The 16,144-nt window shown below is 35.8% G+C and overlaps 1 protein-coding gene across 1 annotated transcript in view; it reads left to right on the top strand.

Annotated features, from left to right (window-relative positions):
* Tmem68 (transmembrane protein 68) overlaps positions 1–16,144 on the top strand; it is a 35,099-nt gene that overhangs the window by 13,816 nt on the left and 5,139 nt on the right. Inside the window, exons 3-6 of the mRNA XM_090338827.1 lie at positions 3,223–3,387; positions 6,094–6,287; positions 12,497–12,557; positions 14,417–14,556. Coding sequence (XP_090194953.1) covers positions 3,223–3,387; positions 6,094–6,287; positions 12,497–12,557; positions 14,417–14,556 — 560 coding nt within the window. The remainder of the gene's footprint in view (positions 1–3,222; positions 3,388–6,093; positions 6,288–12,496; positions 12,558–14,416; positions 14,557–16,144) is intronic.

Below are 16,144 nucleotides of genomic sequence, written 5' to 3'. Positions count from 1 at the left end.
CTAGATTAAAAAAAAACTGTAAGAAAAAGCATAAATTCAGTAAATGTAAAAAATTGATGATCTCCGAGGTCTTAAGATAGACAAGCAAAAGCTACTTAAAAAATACAGCAAATGGGCCAGGAGTTTGGCCTAGTGGTTAAAGTGCTTGCCTAGCATGCATGAAGACCCGGGTTCGATTCCTTGGTACCACATACGTAGAAAAAAGCCAGAAGTGGTGCTGAGGCTCAAGTGGTAGAGCTCTAGCCTCGAGAAAGTCCAAGGACAGGGCTCAGGCCCTGAGCTCAAGCCCAGGACTGGCAAAAAAAAAAAAAATACAGCAATGACAGAGCAGGTCATCATAACTTATTCATAACATGTCTGAGAAAAAAATGTAGAGAGAAAAGCACAGGAAATATAGATGGCCAATGACTATAACAAGTGTACAACCCATTCTTTAGAAATTAGGAAAATGAGCCTGACACAATGGCTCATGCCTATAATCCTCTACTCAGGAGGCTGAGATCTGAGGATCACAGTTTGAAGCCAGCCTGGGCACTAAAGTCCATGAGACTTTTATCTCTAATTAGTCACTAGAAAAGCAGTAGTGGCACTGTGGTTCAAGGGGTAGGGCAGTAGCCTGAAGAGCTCAGAGACAGTGCCCAGGCCCATGACTGACAGGAAAAAAAAAGAAATTAGCTTTATCTTGTGTGATTGTTGTTCTTAATGTACTATGTTATTTCTCTTCTCTTTTTTCCCCCCTTTGGTTAATCTCATATTGTTACCTCACTTTGTTACCTGGCATATTATATATACGTTTATTTGTTTATTTGAAATAGGAAAGAGAAGGGAGGAAAACAAGATAATTGGGAGGGGCTAGGGGAAGAAAATGGGGAAAAAGCATGAGAAGGGGTATCAATGTGTGAGAAGTAATGCACCTACTACCTGGCGAATGTAACTTTAACCCTTCTATACATTACCCCGACAATTAAAAAAAAAAAAAAAAGATCAGGAGAGAAATCTTTAGCAACAAGTTGAAGGTGAAATAACTATAATGTAAAAAAAAAAAAAAGAAATTAGGAAAATGCAAATTAAAATGTCAATGAGATTTTTTTTTTACCCAGAAGATTGCCATAAACTAATAACATCAAAGGACAATAATGTAGAGAACTAGAACTCCCCATTTAGTAATGTAGAACCAGTTCAAAAGGACAGTTTATTTTTAATTCCATTGTACTTTAAGATGGAAATTTCCTCTGACTAACAGTTACCTTTCTTTTTTCTCTTCTAGTGATATAGTCACATGTTCAGTGTACAAAGATGCATTGTAGCAATATTTGTGAAAACTTGGAAACAATCTAGTTATCCCTGAATATAAGAATGGCTAATAGAAAAAAAAAAGAATGGCTAATAGAACCCATGCAGATTTATTATGGGATACTTCATAGTACGAAAAAGAATAAGATCACTTCATGTGCCTTGGATTGATCCCCCAAATATATTGCTGACCTTTAGATCAGTAACTCTATGAACAGTAGGATGTGATTTATGTTAAACATAGTAGTAGGTGCTTCTCATGGAGTGTATAATCATTTGTGAGTGAGAAATGTGGTGAGGGATCAACAGGGAAACAGTAGAGAAGCCAGGTTTTGGAGGCTTCTGAGAACTTTCTGTTTTGAAGGTTCCTTGTAGTTGCTTTTCTGAGAACAATCTAAAGTGCCCATGTTGTTAGGTAATTTACTGTAATGTGTAGATGTATAGGTTTTAAAAATGGAATTTTTAAATACATTTAGAAGGGATATATTTGGAATCAAAATGTTGCTACCTGAGTTTAAGATACTGGTGTTCAAAGATAGAAATGCCTTTATGTGACGTGCGATTGAATGAAGGGCCTGACAGAGGGAAAAGTTTTGCATGGTTTCCACTACTAGATGGGGACATTTATCTGCGTGATAATTCTTTGCAACAGAGAGACTACTTGGAGTTTCACGTAGCTGACCTCCAGATTCTCATCCTGGAGGTTAATCAATGTGAGAATCAGTGTGGTGCTTGGTGAACATGAATCAGAGCAGTATAGGTTCATAAATATGTATTTTAATGACATCAAATAAAAGTGTCATTTACTACAGAAAAGGGCTGTTTTTATTAATGGGGCTTAGCCAACTCAGACTGCAAGCTGGGATTCCCTTCCCCTGGTGAGTGGTTAGACAGACAGTGACAGTAATTGCCTTTGGGTCCTCTGAGTTTCCCTCTGTTGCTCATCAAATTGGTGGGGCTGCACTCTAAAACTGAAATTGGGAATGGGAAAAAGGTGGTAGATTGAGAGATTTTGAAGCAAAAGCATCATTTTATATGGTCTTATGCACCTAGCTATTAAGCTGTTGAGATTGCCTACTAAGAATATCGTCCTTTAATCTCACTGTGTGAATGTTTACAGTCCTGTTTAAGTTATCATGTCCAAATGTATTTTTTGTCTTAGATTTATAGGCACATTCTCATTGCTACAAATGATGGAAACCACGCACGCTATATTTCTTTGGGTCTGGCTTACTTCACTTAATATAATTTTTTTTCCAAGTCTTTCCATTTCCTTACGAATGGGGTAATATCATTCTTTCTGATGGGAACATAGAACTGCATTATATGTATAATATACTAGAGTTTCTTGATCCATTTGTCCACTGAGAAGCATCTGGGTTGATTCCCTATCTGAAAATCCCAGGCCAGGCCACTGCCCTGCGTGGTGTACTCATCTGCTCAGGCTGCAAGGCCTTGTAATAGGCCAACAGTCTTACTTACACAGACACCTCTTAACACCACTAGTCTCTCCACCTTTTGCCAGTTCACTGCTGTGTCAGTGTCCTCCTTGTTTAATCAGTCTCTGAACCCTATGCCTGACCCACTCCTGACTGACCTTTTCCCACTCAATCCACCACCCTTTGCTTTAGGGTTCTTTCCTCTGGATGGCTACCATGGACTCCCCATTTGGAGTCACTTCCGGTGCTCATTGCCTGTGGTCTTCCAGCGCTCACTCTGAGCCACCTCTCCATCCAAATGGCTTCTTCACCTTGTTTGTCTTTATGGCTAACATACTGACTCATTCAAGGGAAGGAGAGGGAAGAAAAGGAAAAGGAATGGCTATCAGGAAGTTCTTCGTTAGAAAAGACAGCTTTTGAATTACTGTCTTCTAGTACAGGTAAATAAATCCCAAGTGTCTGAAGTGTCTGCATCTTGTCTTTTGAACAGGTTATGAAGTTCATGGGATGGAAAAAATACCAGAAGGACCAGCACTTATAATTTTTTATCATGGAGCAATTCCCATAGATTTTTACTACTTCATGGCTAAAATCTTTATCCACAAAGGCAGAACGTGCCGAGTAGTAGCTGATCACTTTGTCTTTAAAATTCCAGGTAAACTTCACTGTAAGTGGTGATGTAAAAGTGTTTATCAGGATCAAGTTATGTGGTAGTCTGTCTCGGAGCACTTGAAAATCATTTGGAAAAGCATTTTGCTTTTTTAAGCTATAAACTTAGAATTCTAACTTGAGGATATCCAATAATTCTACTTATTCAATATATTTAAAAAGAGAAAAAATATGGCCAGAAGAAAACTATTTTTCTTTTTGTGTTGCCCCAAGGCTGGCCTCCGACCTCACTTTTCAAGGGAGACTCTTAACCCTTGGTCTTCTAAGTGACAAGGACTGCCACCACACCTTACTTAAATCTTGAACTTTCTTTGTTTTTCGTCCTGTAACCAAGTCTTTGCCTACCCTAGACAAGTCTTTTACTAATAACTATATTCTCAGCCCAAACCTCCAACTTTAAAAATAAGTTACAAGTTTTGTAAACAATGTATATTTTGGCATGGAAGGCCATTATATTTTTTATATATTAATTTTTTTCTGAGATATTGAGTATTATAGTTTTATTTTACTGCTGCCAGAGTTCAATAAATCAAAATTAGGGAAAGGGATAACCAGTGTATACTTTATCTTTAATATACTACAAATAAGATAGCATATACTATGTTTCTTAGCATACATTACTTGCCTTATAGGCTTAAACTGTTAAGATTGAGGACTACATTTTTGCAAATTTGTCATGAAGATTTTGTACCTTTTATAAAAGATTAATTAGCAAAATGGTTTCAGACACATAAAGTTTTTTTTAGATCCTTGAATAAAACTCTTTGAGATTAAATCTTATTATTTTTTTTTCTGTCATCAAATCACTAGAAACAAGTCAAGAAAGTTGGTAGTATGTTCCGTGGAATAATAAAAACAAAGCTGACCCATCAAGCAGACAGACTCAAACCAAGCAGTGAATTAAGTTATGGCCTACAGCAGTGCTTTGCATAATCATGGTTAGTGCTTTGGATATTGTTGTGCTATGAAACTACTATCTGTTGTTCTTCATTATAAATTAAATTGGCTGTAAGATTTTCCATTAAAAAGTACCATGGCCTCTTTATAATGGATTTGGAAATCAAACAACAGAAGATTTTACCATCCTAATATTATTTTGATTTCATTTATTTTTAAATTGCATGTTTCCTCATACCTTGCAAACAATTTAAACAGATTTAATATAAGCCTTAAAATCTTACTATGTTTTACATGGAAAAGTACCTCCCCCCTCCACCCCCTCCCCCACAACTGTGGTAGGGTTTGAACCTAGGTCCTTGCATGTGTTAATAAAGTGCCAGCCTGGAACAAGTTTTAATGTGTAATTAAAATGCTTGCTTAACCATTTTTCTTTTATGAAACATTTTTCCCATTTTTCTATTTTTTATAAGTAACAAAAGTGTGAATATTTTTGTTTTTTATAAAAAGTTCTTTATTATCCTTGTAATATTTTGGCATTGCTTTTTGAAGATAGGAGTCATAAATCTTAGTTCAAAAGGGAAGATTTTATTTTTTTCTTGTAATTCGTTCATCTAGATAAGTGTGAGCTTTTGGAATAATGCAGAATAAATGTTATTTAAGTCTTAATTTTAATGATCTCACTTCAGCTCTTTAAATAAGTGAGATTGATTAGTCTTGAGAGTTTTTAGCTCCTATTCCTATATTTCTTAGTCTTAAAGAATAATGTATATCTAATTTTCCATTATCAGCTTTTATTAAAGTAATTGCTGACAAGATTATGTATTTTATTCATAAGTAGTTGTAATTTGTAAAGCTGTTTGGTGTTTAGACTTAGAATGAGCTGATCTTGAATTAAATATCCTCACTTTATTAAAAGCTCTTAATGATATTTGCTACTGTTACTAATTAAAAATTAATGTGGCCTTAGCATCATAGCTTTCAATTTCAATATATTTGATAGTCTTGCCAGTTTTGGTAGGACAAAACATGGATTCGCACTGTCTCAGGTGGTTTTTTTTTTCTTTCAGGGTTAATAACAAGCTTGTTATTACTGATGGAGTATCATCTCTGATTGCCTTAAAAAAAAACCCACTTTAGGGGCCGAGAGTTTGGCCTAGTGGTAAAGTGCTGCCTAGCATGCACGAAGACCCAGGTTCAACTCCTTGGTACCACATACATAGAAAAAAGCCAGAAGTGGTGCTTAGGTTCAAGTGGTAGAGCTCTAGCCTTGAGAAAGTCCAAGGACAGTGCTCAGACCCTGAGCTCAAGCCCAGGACTGGCAAAAAAAAAAAAAAAAAAAACCAAAAAACAACAAAAAAAAAACCACTTTAGAATGAGTTTGGCATGAGATGCAGTAGAAGGAGCTTTGGACTGAACATAACTAGCTGGGAATTTCTGCCTTACCATTTTTAGCTGTCTGACATTGAACCTTTTATGTATTTGCTGAACCTAAGTTATTCATCCATAAAATGGATTCTGTTTTCTGTGATTGCTGTGAACTTTGATCAAAGAGTTCAAATATGTACAATAGCCAGAATTGTAGTTGGTCAGCAAGGAGTAATCAGTAGTAACAGGTCAGTACAATGAAGATATTTCTTTGTAAGCAATATTAATCTTATGTTAACCTTCCTAGTTATTGATTTTGTGGAATCAAAAGTCTACTGATAAGTAAGTATAGAGAATAAATCAGGTAGGTTATATGGAACTGAACAAGGAGTATTTAGGTATATCTTTGTGCTCATGTTTCTTACAGGGTTTAGTTTATTACTTGATGTATTTTGTGCTCTTCATGGACCAAGAGAAAAATGTGTTGAAATTCTGAGGAGTGGGCACTTGTTAGCTATCTCACCAGGTGGAGTTCGGGAGGCCCTCATTAGTGATGAAACCTACAACATCATTTGGGGCAACAGAAAAGGCTTTGCTCAGGTCGCAATTGATGCAAAAGTGGTGAGTTGTGTCACAGAAGTTGCTTAAGTAAAGTTGAGCTACGGTTAATAGAATATGTGCTTATATAGTGAGCTAAGATAGATAAGAGCTTAGATAATTTTGTTATGAGAGTTTAAATATTACATAATACAATAAGGCATTGAGAGAAAATATTCTTTATTCATGATAAGCAATCAAATTGATCTAGTTTTTTTTTTCCCCAGTTTTCAGGCTTGAACTCAGGGCTTGAGCATTGTCCTTGGACTTTCTTCTTTCTTTTTTTTTTTTTTTTTTGGCCAGTCCTGGGCTTGAGCTCAGGGCCTGAGCACTGTCCTTGGACTTTCTCAAGGCTAGAGCTCTACCTCTTGAGCCTCAGCACCACTTCTGGCTTTTTTCTATGTATATAGTACCGAGGAATCGAACCTGGGTCGTCGTGCATGCTAGGCAAGCACTCTACCACTAAGCCAAACTCTCGGCCTTCTAGTTTGTTTGTTTTATTTCTTTGGTGGTACTGGTGTTTTGATTCTTGCTTCCTTGGCTGGCACTCTTACCACCTGAGCTACACCTCCAGACCCATCTTTTTTCTGGTAAACTGGAGATGCAATCTCGGTTTTGAACTGAGATCTTCCAGATCTTAACCTCCTAAGTAGCTAGGATTACAGGTGTGAGCCACCAGCACTCAGCTGTATCTGGAAAAATTAATGTGGAAATTTGTCAAATATCCATCAAGGTTACAATTCAAATTTCTTCTTTCAGTCAGGGTTTTCTACAAATGTGAGCATAAGTAGTCTAGTTTTATATTTTACTAAATCTTTATGTGACTAAATTTGTATTTATCAGTAGTAGACAATACTATTTTTTCTTTCTTTTTCTTTTTTTTTTTTTTTGAGTATTTAAGACAAAGTCTTGCTGTGGAACTCAGACTGCCCTCAAATTCATGATCTTTCTGCTTCCACCTCCTGAGTGCTGTGATTGAAGGTTACACTTCATGTCTGGCTGGATGTTATATTTCTTAATAGTTCTTTTATCTGTGACCAATGTTTTTAAGAAGCCAGAAATAGTATTGATTTGTATCATTTTTTTCATTGGCTAATCTTCTAGTATAAAGACAAGAAATAGACTGGTATAATTTAGATAGTTAAAAACATTTTCCAAATAAATTTGTCAGTAAAACTAATTATGTGCCTGGTAATTCCAGTAATTATTTTACTTTAGTAGACTGAATAAGTTGAATGTCATTTTGTTCTTTTCTTTTGCCTTTGGGAAAAAAATCTTAACTATTTGGTTTCTATGTTATACTTTTTTTTTTTTTGCCAGTCCTGGGCTTGAGCTCAGGGTCTGAGCCCTGTCCTTGAACTTTCTTAAGAGCTCTACCACTTGAGCCTCAGCACCATTTCTGGCTTTTTTTTTCTATGTACTTGGTACTGAGGAATTGAACCCTGGTCTTCGTGCATGCTGGGCAAGCGCTCTACCACTAGGCCAAACTCCCGGCCCCTATATTATACTTTTTATTCTAAGAAGTACTTACTTTCTTCATAGGAAAATTTTCTCCTTGTTGCTGTTTAGATTTTAGATTGTTAGGAAAATAAATCGTAGTTTCCATGGTAGATAGTTGATTTTCCAAGTTTGGCCTAGCGGCAGAGTGCTTGCCTAGCATGCACTAAGACCAAGGTTCGATTCCTCAGTACCACATACATAGAAATAAGCTGGAAGTGGTGCTGAGGCTCAAGTGGTAGAGCTCTAGCCTTGAGAAAGCCCATGGACAGTGCTCAGGCCCTGAGTTAGCCTGAGTTCAGTCCCCAGGACTGGCAATTAAAAAAGAAAGGAAGAAAGAAAAAAGACAGTTGCTTTTGCAAGCCTGATAGAGACTGCTGCCAGTGTCTTCACCTTTAAAATGTTTTGTGTCTCCATTGCTGCTTCACAGCGATCAACCTACACCCTTACCTTGACTGCCTGCCTTGCATTTAAGGACTTGTGATTAAAAAAGAAAGATTAGTCATGACTTCTTACCAAATAATATTACCTGAAGGAAGATAGATGGTTTTATGTCTTAATTGCAAAGTTAACAGTCAAGTAAAATACATGGTACCCTGTTCTGTGTAAATGTAACTCCTAGAAGTCATTTGTTGCTCCAGTGTTTTTTATAATGTGATTCCAGTGCAAGTGAAGGTACTTGCCTGTCTCTAAATAACATAAATATTTAAATAGTAGTGTCCTATAGTAGATTATAAAGTCCTTGAGGACAAGGATCTTTAGTACAGTGACTAGCTTTGACTACGCTTTAGGTATTTGTTGATTTGACATTTTCACACATAGAATATTAAACACTAGTGGAAAGGAACCTTTGAAAAGCTTATATTACTGCTAAACAGATAGCTGAGATAAACATTTTACTTATTTTTCCAAAAAATCATACTCTCTGATGTGGAAAACAAAAACCTAGACTGTGTGAGTAATGTGGAATGGAAAAGGTTATGTGCAGTTTTACAAAAATAAGTGATAACTAATGTAATATATACTAAAGCAATAATAAAAACCCAAGACTGAATCTAACTAAAATCTAAAGACGGCTTTACAGTTTGAAGATTCTTCTCCTATAAATTTGAGGTAAAGAAGACAAAATAGGTTTGGAATCATGTAAATTTATTATTTTAACTCATCTTTTTAAAGCAACAGTTTTAAGCAACATTGCTTGAGAAAAAGACATAAAAGAATACTTTTTTAATCCTTAAATTGTATTTTAATCAGTTAAGACAATCTAGATCATCTAGTGAAGGTTTCTATATAAAATTTCAGAAAATTTAAAAATAACCTTTTGGTAGATTTAAAAACAAAAGTCTCTGATGCTGTAGATTTACAAAATGACCTTATAAGTTTGCTATCTCTTGTCAGCCCAACATTTTGTAGCACTGAAGACTTTCAAGCAGGTGATATATGTCATATTGCAGTGTTACAGATGAGGAGGCTGAGGCACAGAGCAGGAGGGATGGAAGGGATCTGGTCACACACAAGGCAGCTGCAGACAGCACAGTGCAGGACTCCAGGCAACGGTGCCCTCGCTGGCTCTGACTACCATCCACAGTGAGTCTGCTGACATCTAAGGTTGAGAAGCCTTCCAGATACGTGAAGGGAATGTGACACAAATGTCCCCAGAAAATTGTCACCTGGAAAATCTCATCATAAGCCTGACATGTTTATCACAAGCTATGAATACAAACGTTAAGATTTATTGAAGCATTAACTGCATTTAAATGGTGACTACTGGACTGAGAGTGTAACTCAGCCATAGAGCTCTTCTTTGGCAATGGGACAGGCCCTGAAGTCCACATCCAGCATTACAAAGAATAACATCCACATTGTGGCATATTAGCTTAAAAAGCAAGAGAGAGACATTGAAGTTGTTAATGCAGTCTACAAAATAATAGTGGAAAGCTATGTTCATTTGACTGGGACAGACTCCCTGATAAAACAGAAATCACCTGTGTGAATTCCTCAGAGTTGGGACTCTGATAAGAGTTTTGAGGTAACTTCATATCTTAATAGATTGAGGGAAATTAGTCCATTTAATTGAAAAATAACATAAAGGAAAATAACATTTTCTTTAAATGAAATTATTAGTAATATATCCCCTGATCCATGAAACCTTTGGACTAGAAGTAATTATTGTCGTTACCCCATTGTATGTATAAGAATCTGTTGTCTAGATGAGGTAAGCAATGGTTCTCATATTTTCAGTAACCCAAGTAAGATTCTAGGAGTATGCTAACCCCATTCTCTAACAATATTATTATTACTTTTACTATTTGAGATCAAGTCTTACCATGTAGCCCAGCCTGGCCTAGAAGTTGTCATCATTCTGCCTCAGCCTCCCAAATATCACAGGCATGTACTACCATGTCCAGCTCCCAGAGGAGTTTTTTTTTTTTTAATTGTATGTTATTGTCAGGATAATGTATAGAGGGGTTACAGTTACATTTGTCAGGTAATGTAACTGTAATATGTAATGTAACATAATGTAAAATATCTTATACACATGTACATGTTCACATAGACATGTATGCAGAAATATATATAAATATATTCTTATGGCCAGGAACATGGCCTAGTGGTAGAGTGCTTGCCTAGCATGCACGAAGCCCTGAGTTTGATTCCTGGGTACCACATACAGAAGTGGTGCTGTGGCTCAAGTGGGTAGAGTTCTGGCCTTGAGAAAGCTCAAAGGGTACCCAGGTCCTTAGTTCAAGCCCCAGGACTGGCAAAATAAATAAATAAATAAATAAATAAATAAAAATTTTTTTAAACAGTTGAATTCTAGAGTTAACTGATGCACTGAACCCAAATGTAAAGTGTAAACACGGAACAGGTTAAATGTAATTATTTAAATTCATAATATGCTAGTTTTAGGATGCTAGCTTGGAAGCAAATTTAGAAACCTTGGCCCCAAAAGTATGGCACGGAATATTGAACCATCTAGCATAAGCCTTCTATTTAGTGGGCCCTAGAAATGTTTAGTCTCCAGAGAGTTAGATATTTGAGGCATGAACCCAAGTATTGTTTATAAGGTACATGCTCCCAGACAGACTTCTGGGATCATGCCATAGTGACATCATCCAGCAGTAAGTACTGGGTAGGGGTAGAAGGATGCATCAGTGAGCTGAAGGTTTATCTTTCTTCTTGGATGTTATTCTAAGTCCTCAATTCTGAAGCCATTTTCTAGCAGTTTAAAACATTAGGTGGTTGGCTATCATTTTGCTTTATAAAATTAGTGACCATTTCCTAGATTTGAGGGCTTTTCTTTTTTTTTTTTAAGAAGTATTCAGTGTAGTTTATTATGTGTTAATTTTGTGAATTGACTCCATTAAACTTTGAATTCTTTACTTGGCTTCTTAGATTACCCGATATTTCTTCTAAACCAGTTATGAGACCGCTACTGCCAATTTCTGACCTCTGTACTCAGAGAATATAAACTCACTCATGAGAAGCATTGTTTCTGTTCTGTTACCCTCCTCTTTCCCAGGTACTGATCTAGGTGCTAGGATTACCACAATGAGCCAGTGCCATTGCCATGTATGGTGTCTTGCTTGTGGGGAGGAGATGAGATGAGAGATTAGTTACTTGTATGGAAGGTAGTAAATTTTAGTATAAAGCTTTGCCTAGCCAGGCACTGATTGCTCATGCTTGTAATCCTCGCTACTCAAGAGGCTGAGATCTGAGGATCACTGTCAGATCCAGCTGGGAATCCCCATTAGATTCTTGTCTCCATTTAACCACCCAAAAACCAGAAGTGGAGCTGTGGCTTAAAGTGGTAGAGTGATTGCCCTGTATTTTCTTCCCTTTATTTAACAATATTTTCTGAATAAGTAAATAGGTTGAACAAGAAGCAATTTAGAAATACCAGCTTACTTAAATATCTTAAACCTTGCTTGTTAAGGCAAGTAGTTTTGTATTAGGCATATACTAACAGTTCACACACATACATACACATACACAATTTTATCTATTTTAAAACATTCAATTCAGTATATTTGTTTATATAGTAAAGTATTACTATAGTAAAGTATACCCAAATTTTTAAATCTGCTACATTATTCATTAGTATAATCTACTTATGATACCTTACTCTACAATATTATTCTAGCTAATGTTTTTAATTATTAATATCACTTAATCATTGATACTCTTGGAAAAATAGTTAAGAACTTGTGATACAAAGAATTCCTCAGTACATGTACTTTTCCTTTCCCCTTTAAAAAATAGGAAGCTTAGACTTACTTTTTGATGATGTTGACCATTTCTGTTTCAGTAAGCTTACAAGAACCAGTGTTACTTATTATATGACATCTTGCCCAAACTTGCCATTAAAATTTACCATCTAACTTTTATTCAGTAATCTATTAAACAGGATCCCACTAAAGCTAATTTACCACATTTATTTACAAAATAAATTAATGATTATTATAATCTCTTATTTTTGAATTTCAAGGATTTCTATGGAATACTAAGAAAACTGGTAAATGAAATATATTGCCACTGGAGGGTAGTGTTTCCTAAAGAATTACAATTTTATAAACCAACTTAAATTTAATATGACAAATTATACTATCTTTAAGAATGCCTTTATTTTTAAAATGTTATTTTTATAATTTCAAGCAAGGCCCTTTGCTTTAGTGACTCATGGAGATTGTATTTGGTTTTATTTATTATCTTTTAACTCAAATTCTTTTCTTTAGCCCATTATTCCTATGTTTACACAAAATATTCGGGAAGGATTTAGATCATTTGGAGGAACAAGTAAGTTCTGATTCACATGGTTTTTAACTACTGTGTACTATTTAAAATGTTTAAAATTTTGAGTCTTATAAGGAATACCTTTTGGATTATTTAGATAATGAACACATTATTCAGATGTCATTTCATATCAATCTAACTGATAACTAGTTGTAAGCAATGGTAGTTCTCTTCAGTGTTATATTTTTGTTAAGAATACATGCATATGGAAGCTTATTTGTAATGAACTTTAAAAATGTCCTTACAAAACTATAAAACTTCATTACTTTTCATTAAAAGTGATTTAATATATTGTAATAAGCTATTTTGATGATGCTTAGAAAAATGTGTACACTACCTTTTTTTTTTTTTTTTTTTTTTTTTTTTTGCCAGTCCTGGGCTTGAGCTCAGGACCTGAGCACTGTCTTGGACTTTCTCAAGGCTAGAGCTCTACCACTTGAGCCTCAGCACCAGTTCCGGCTTTTTTCTATGTATGTGGTACCAAGGAATTGAACCTGGGGTCTTCGTGCATGCTAGGCAAGCACTCTACCACTAGGCCAAACTCCCAGCCTACACTACCTTTTTAATTCAACTCTGACAAGTAGATGAGCTACATATTGAACAAAGGTAAACAACCTACGGCTATGTTGTTTGTTTGCCTCGGTTTATTTCTATCATATGCCTATTTTCCTTCCTCTTCAGTGCTTTGAACTGTACTATATTTACTTGGGAAAATTTCTTTTCATTTAACTTTATTGCAGATTAAAAAAATTTTAATCTAGTTATGGAATGCCAGCAATTGGATGTAATTTTTCTTTGCCATGTCTCTTTTTTTTTATTTTGAAGAGTTGTTTGTTGTACCCCATTGTTTTTGTATTGTATTCAATCAGTTATATTTTGTATCGCTACCACTGCATTGTTAGGATTTCTATCCAAATGTAAGACCCCTTTTTAAAGAGCTTGAAATTCCTGTTGTTTTCAGTTTTTATTTTTCTGCTACTTGTTCCCAGACTTAAAATAGAAATGCAGATTGATATAATATTTAGTTACATTTGGGAATTCTCATTTTTTTTCAGATTCTGTTTGTTCATATTAGCAAATCAGAAATTATTCCAGAAAATATATTTCTTTAGTTAATTAATTCATTAACTTTTTACTTTCTCAGATCTCAAATATTGTGTAGGGATTTTTTTTTCTTTATTTAATTTCAGGAGTGTTACTTAATGTGTAGTTTTTGTTTCTGTACACCATACAAAACTCTGTAGTTCTTGGGGCTGGCCTTTTTTTTATTCATTTGATGCTGTTTTTGTGTTTTAAACTTCGTCCATCTGCTTATTTTACATTTTACCACTCTTTCTTTTAATCCTGCTGTATTTCATACTTGGTCTTTAGTTTTAGTAATTCTTTGCTTGATATGTTTGTTGCTTTTCCTAATTTACAGTAGGGCTTTAGTGTACACACATTCTATCAACACACTGTAGTCTCCAGTGCACACAGATCTGCTTCCTGCTTCTTTGGGGTTTTCGTGTACCCATGAGTCACCTATTTACCGTCTAGACTTGAACTGCCTGCTCTTGGTTGCAGGCTTTACCCTTTGATCTGCAGCATTTGTAATTGGTTTGTCTTTTCAAATTTTCTTTACCAGTTAATAGACTGGTACAAACAAACATAGAACATGAAGTACACATGGAGTTGTGACACATACCCCTCATCCTCCTCTAGGTCCCCCATTAGGTAGTAGGGGCCCTGTATGGTCTGTGTATTACAGTGGATGAAAAGTTGATCTTCTTTAAAGAAAGTTTTATTGTCTAGAAAGTTTAAAATGACATGTTTTAAAAGCACATATTTGATCAGTAACAATCATTTTGCTTTCTTTAAAACAGGGTTGTTTAGGTGGCTATATGAAAAATTCCGCTATCCATTTGTGCCAATGTATGGGGGTTTTCCAGTGAAGCTGCGGACTTATTTAGGGGATCCCATTCCATATGATCCTAAGGTCACAGCAGAAGAGTTAGCTGAAAAGGTAAATCATTTTTTTCTTTCTTAGTTTTAGAATAGAGTTTTCTCGAGATCACCAGATATAAAATGGCGTTACTCATTCATGAGTTCTGAGTCAGGGTTCTCCACCAGTGGGGGTTTTGTCCTACAGAAGGCCTTGGGTTTGGTGACATTTTTGTTGTTGTTGTTGTTGTTGTGATGTAGGAAGTTTGGGGACTGTGGTGCTGCAGACTTTTCGTGGCTGGAGATGAGTGATGGAGTTGGTAACGTCCTCTGGGTCATGTAAGGACACATTTTTCTACATCTGGAAATAAGAACTTAAATTAGGAAGAGAAGCCTGACTGCTGCTGAAGAGGTGCTAGTCATTTGCTCTTCAGCTGAAGAGCTAGGCTAGAAGCCTGCTAAGCTAGAGAGACCAAGAGAAGGAACAAGGACAGACTCTAGGAAGTGAAAGAAGGATAATTGCTAAAGTAAAGCAGCAAGTAAATTTGTGTGACAAAAGTCATTATGAAAATTTTTACAAGTAGAATGATTGGTAATAGAGTTCTTGCAAAGAGATAGGAGAAAATGGACATTTTTTTTCTTTTTTTTTGGTCAGTCCTGGGGTTTGAACTCTGGGCCTGGGTTCTGTTCCTGAGTTCTTTTAGCTCAAGGCTAGCACTCTACTGGTTAATTAGAGATAAGAGTCTCATGGACTTTTCATGCTTCGGCTGGCTTTGAACTGCAATGGTCAGATCTCAACGTACTAGTAGCTAGGATCACAGGATGCATTTATGTGTCCAGTGCATCTTGATCTGAGTCACCCTGTTGTCCTCCTCTGTCTCTACCTCGCTGTCCTTTGAGGCTATTGTTTCTCATTTTCTTTTTCATATGTGTACCTTGAGTGCTGTGACTATATTTGTCTTGTTTTCTTTTTTTTTCATCCAGCCCTTCCTACCACTTTTCCATTCAGCTTCCCTATACTCATTTTGTTATGCTATCTTAATTGTTCAAAGGATTTACTACATTGATTTTCACTCCTGAATATACTGTGTATTTGTCAACTTGATTATGTGTATATACTTATGTCCGTGTGTATGTTTACACAAGAAGTATTTTAGGTCTAAGATCCTCATATCAGAGAAAACATGTACCTTTATCTTTGAGTCTGGTTCAACCTCACTCAGTAGAATTTTTTTTCTGAGATCCATTCATTTTCTTGCAAATGGCATAGTTTCTTTCTAATTAATGGCTGAACAAAACTCCATTGAGAGTATATATGTCCATGTATATGAGACCTTAGTGTAAATCTTACTAGTTTTACACAAGAGAAAACAAGTATACTCAGTCAGCATTACTAAATGATACTGCTTATGACAGTAAACTGTATTTCTTTGTCATATTGTTTCCTCATGACTCTGCTGTAGCTGTGTCTTCCCCATACCTTCCTTGCTTTGAGATTCAGGCTGAAAGGAGTACCATATAACGTATTGCTGTTTACATGGTAGAGGACAGGTCATGAGTGCAACTATGGAGTGGCTCTTAAAGCTTCTGTTTGAAGTGGCCCAGTGGTATTTTGTTGGTCAAAGCAGTCAACGTGGCCATACTAGACTACTTTAAAGCAGGATCAGCAA

The sequence above is a fragment of the Megascapheus bottae genome, chromosome 9, assembly GCF_031878675.1.
Source record: "Megascapheus bottae isolate mThoBot1 chromosome 9, mThoBot2.hap1, whole genome shotgun sequence".
Taxonomy (NCBI): domain Eukaryota; kingdom Metazoa; phylum Chordata; class Mammalia; order Rodentia; family Geomyidae; genus Megascapheus; species Megascapheus bottae.
The sequence above is the reverse complement of the archived record's forward strand: the minus strand, read 5'-3'. Positions and strand labels throughout refer to the sequence as shown.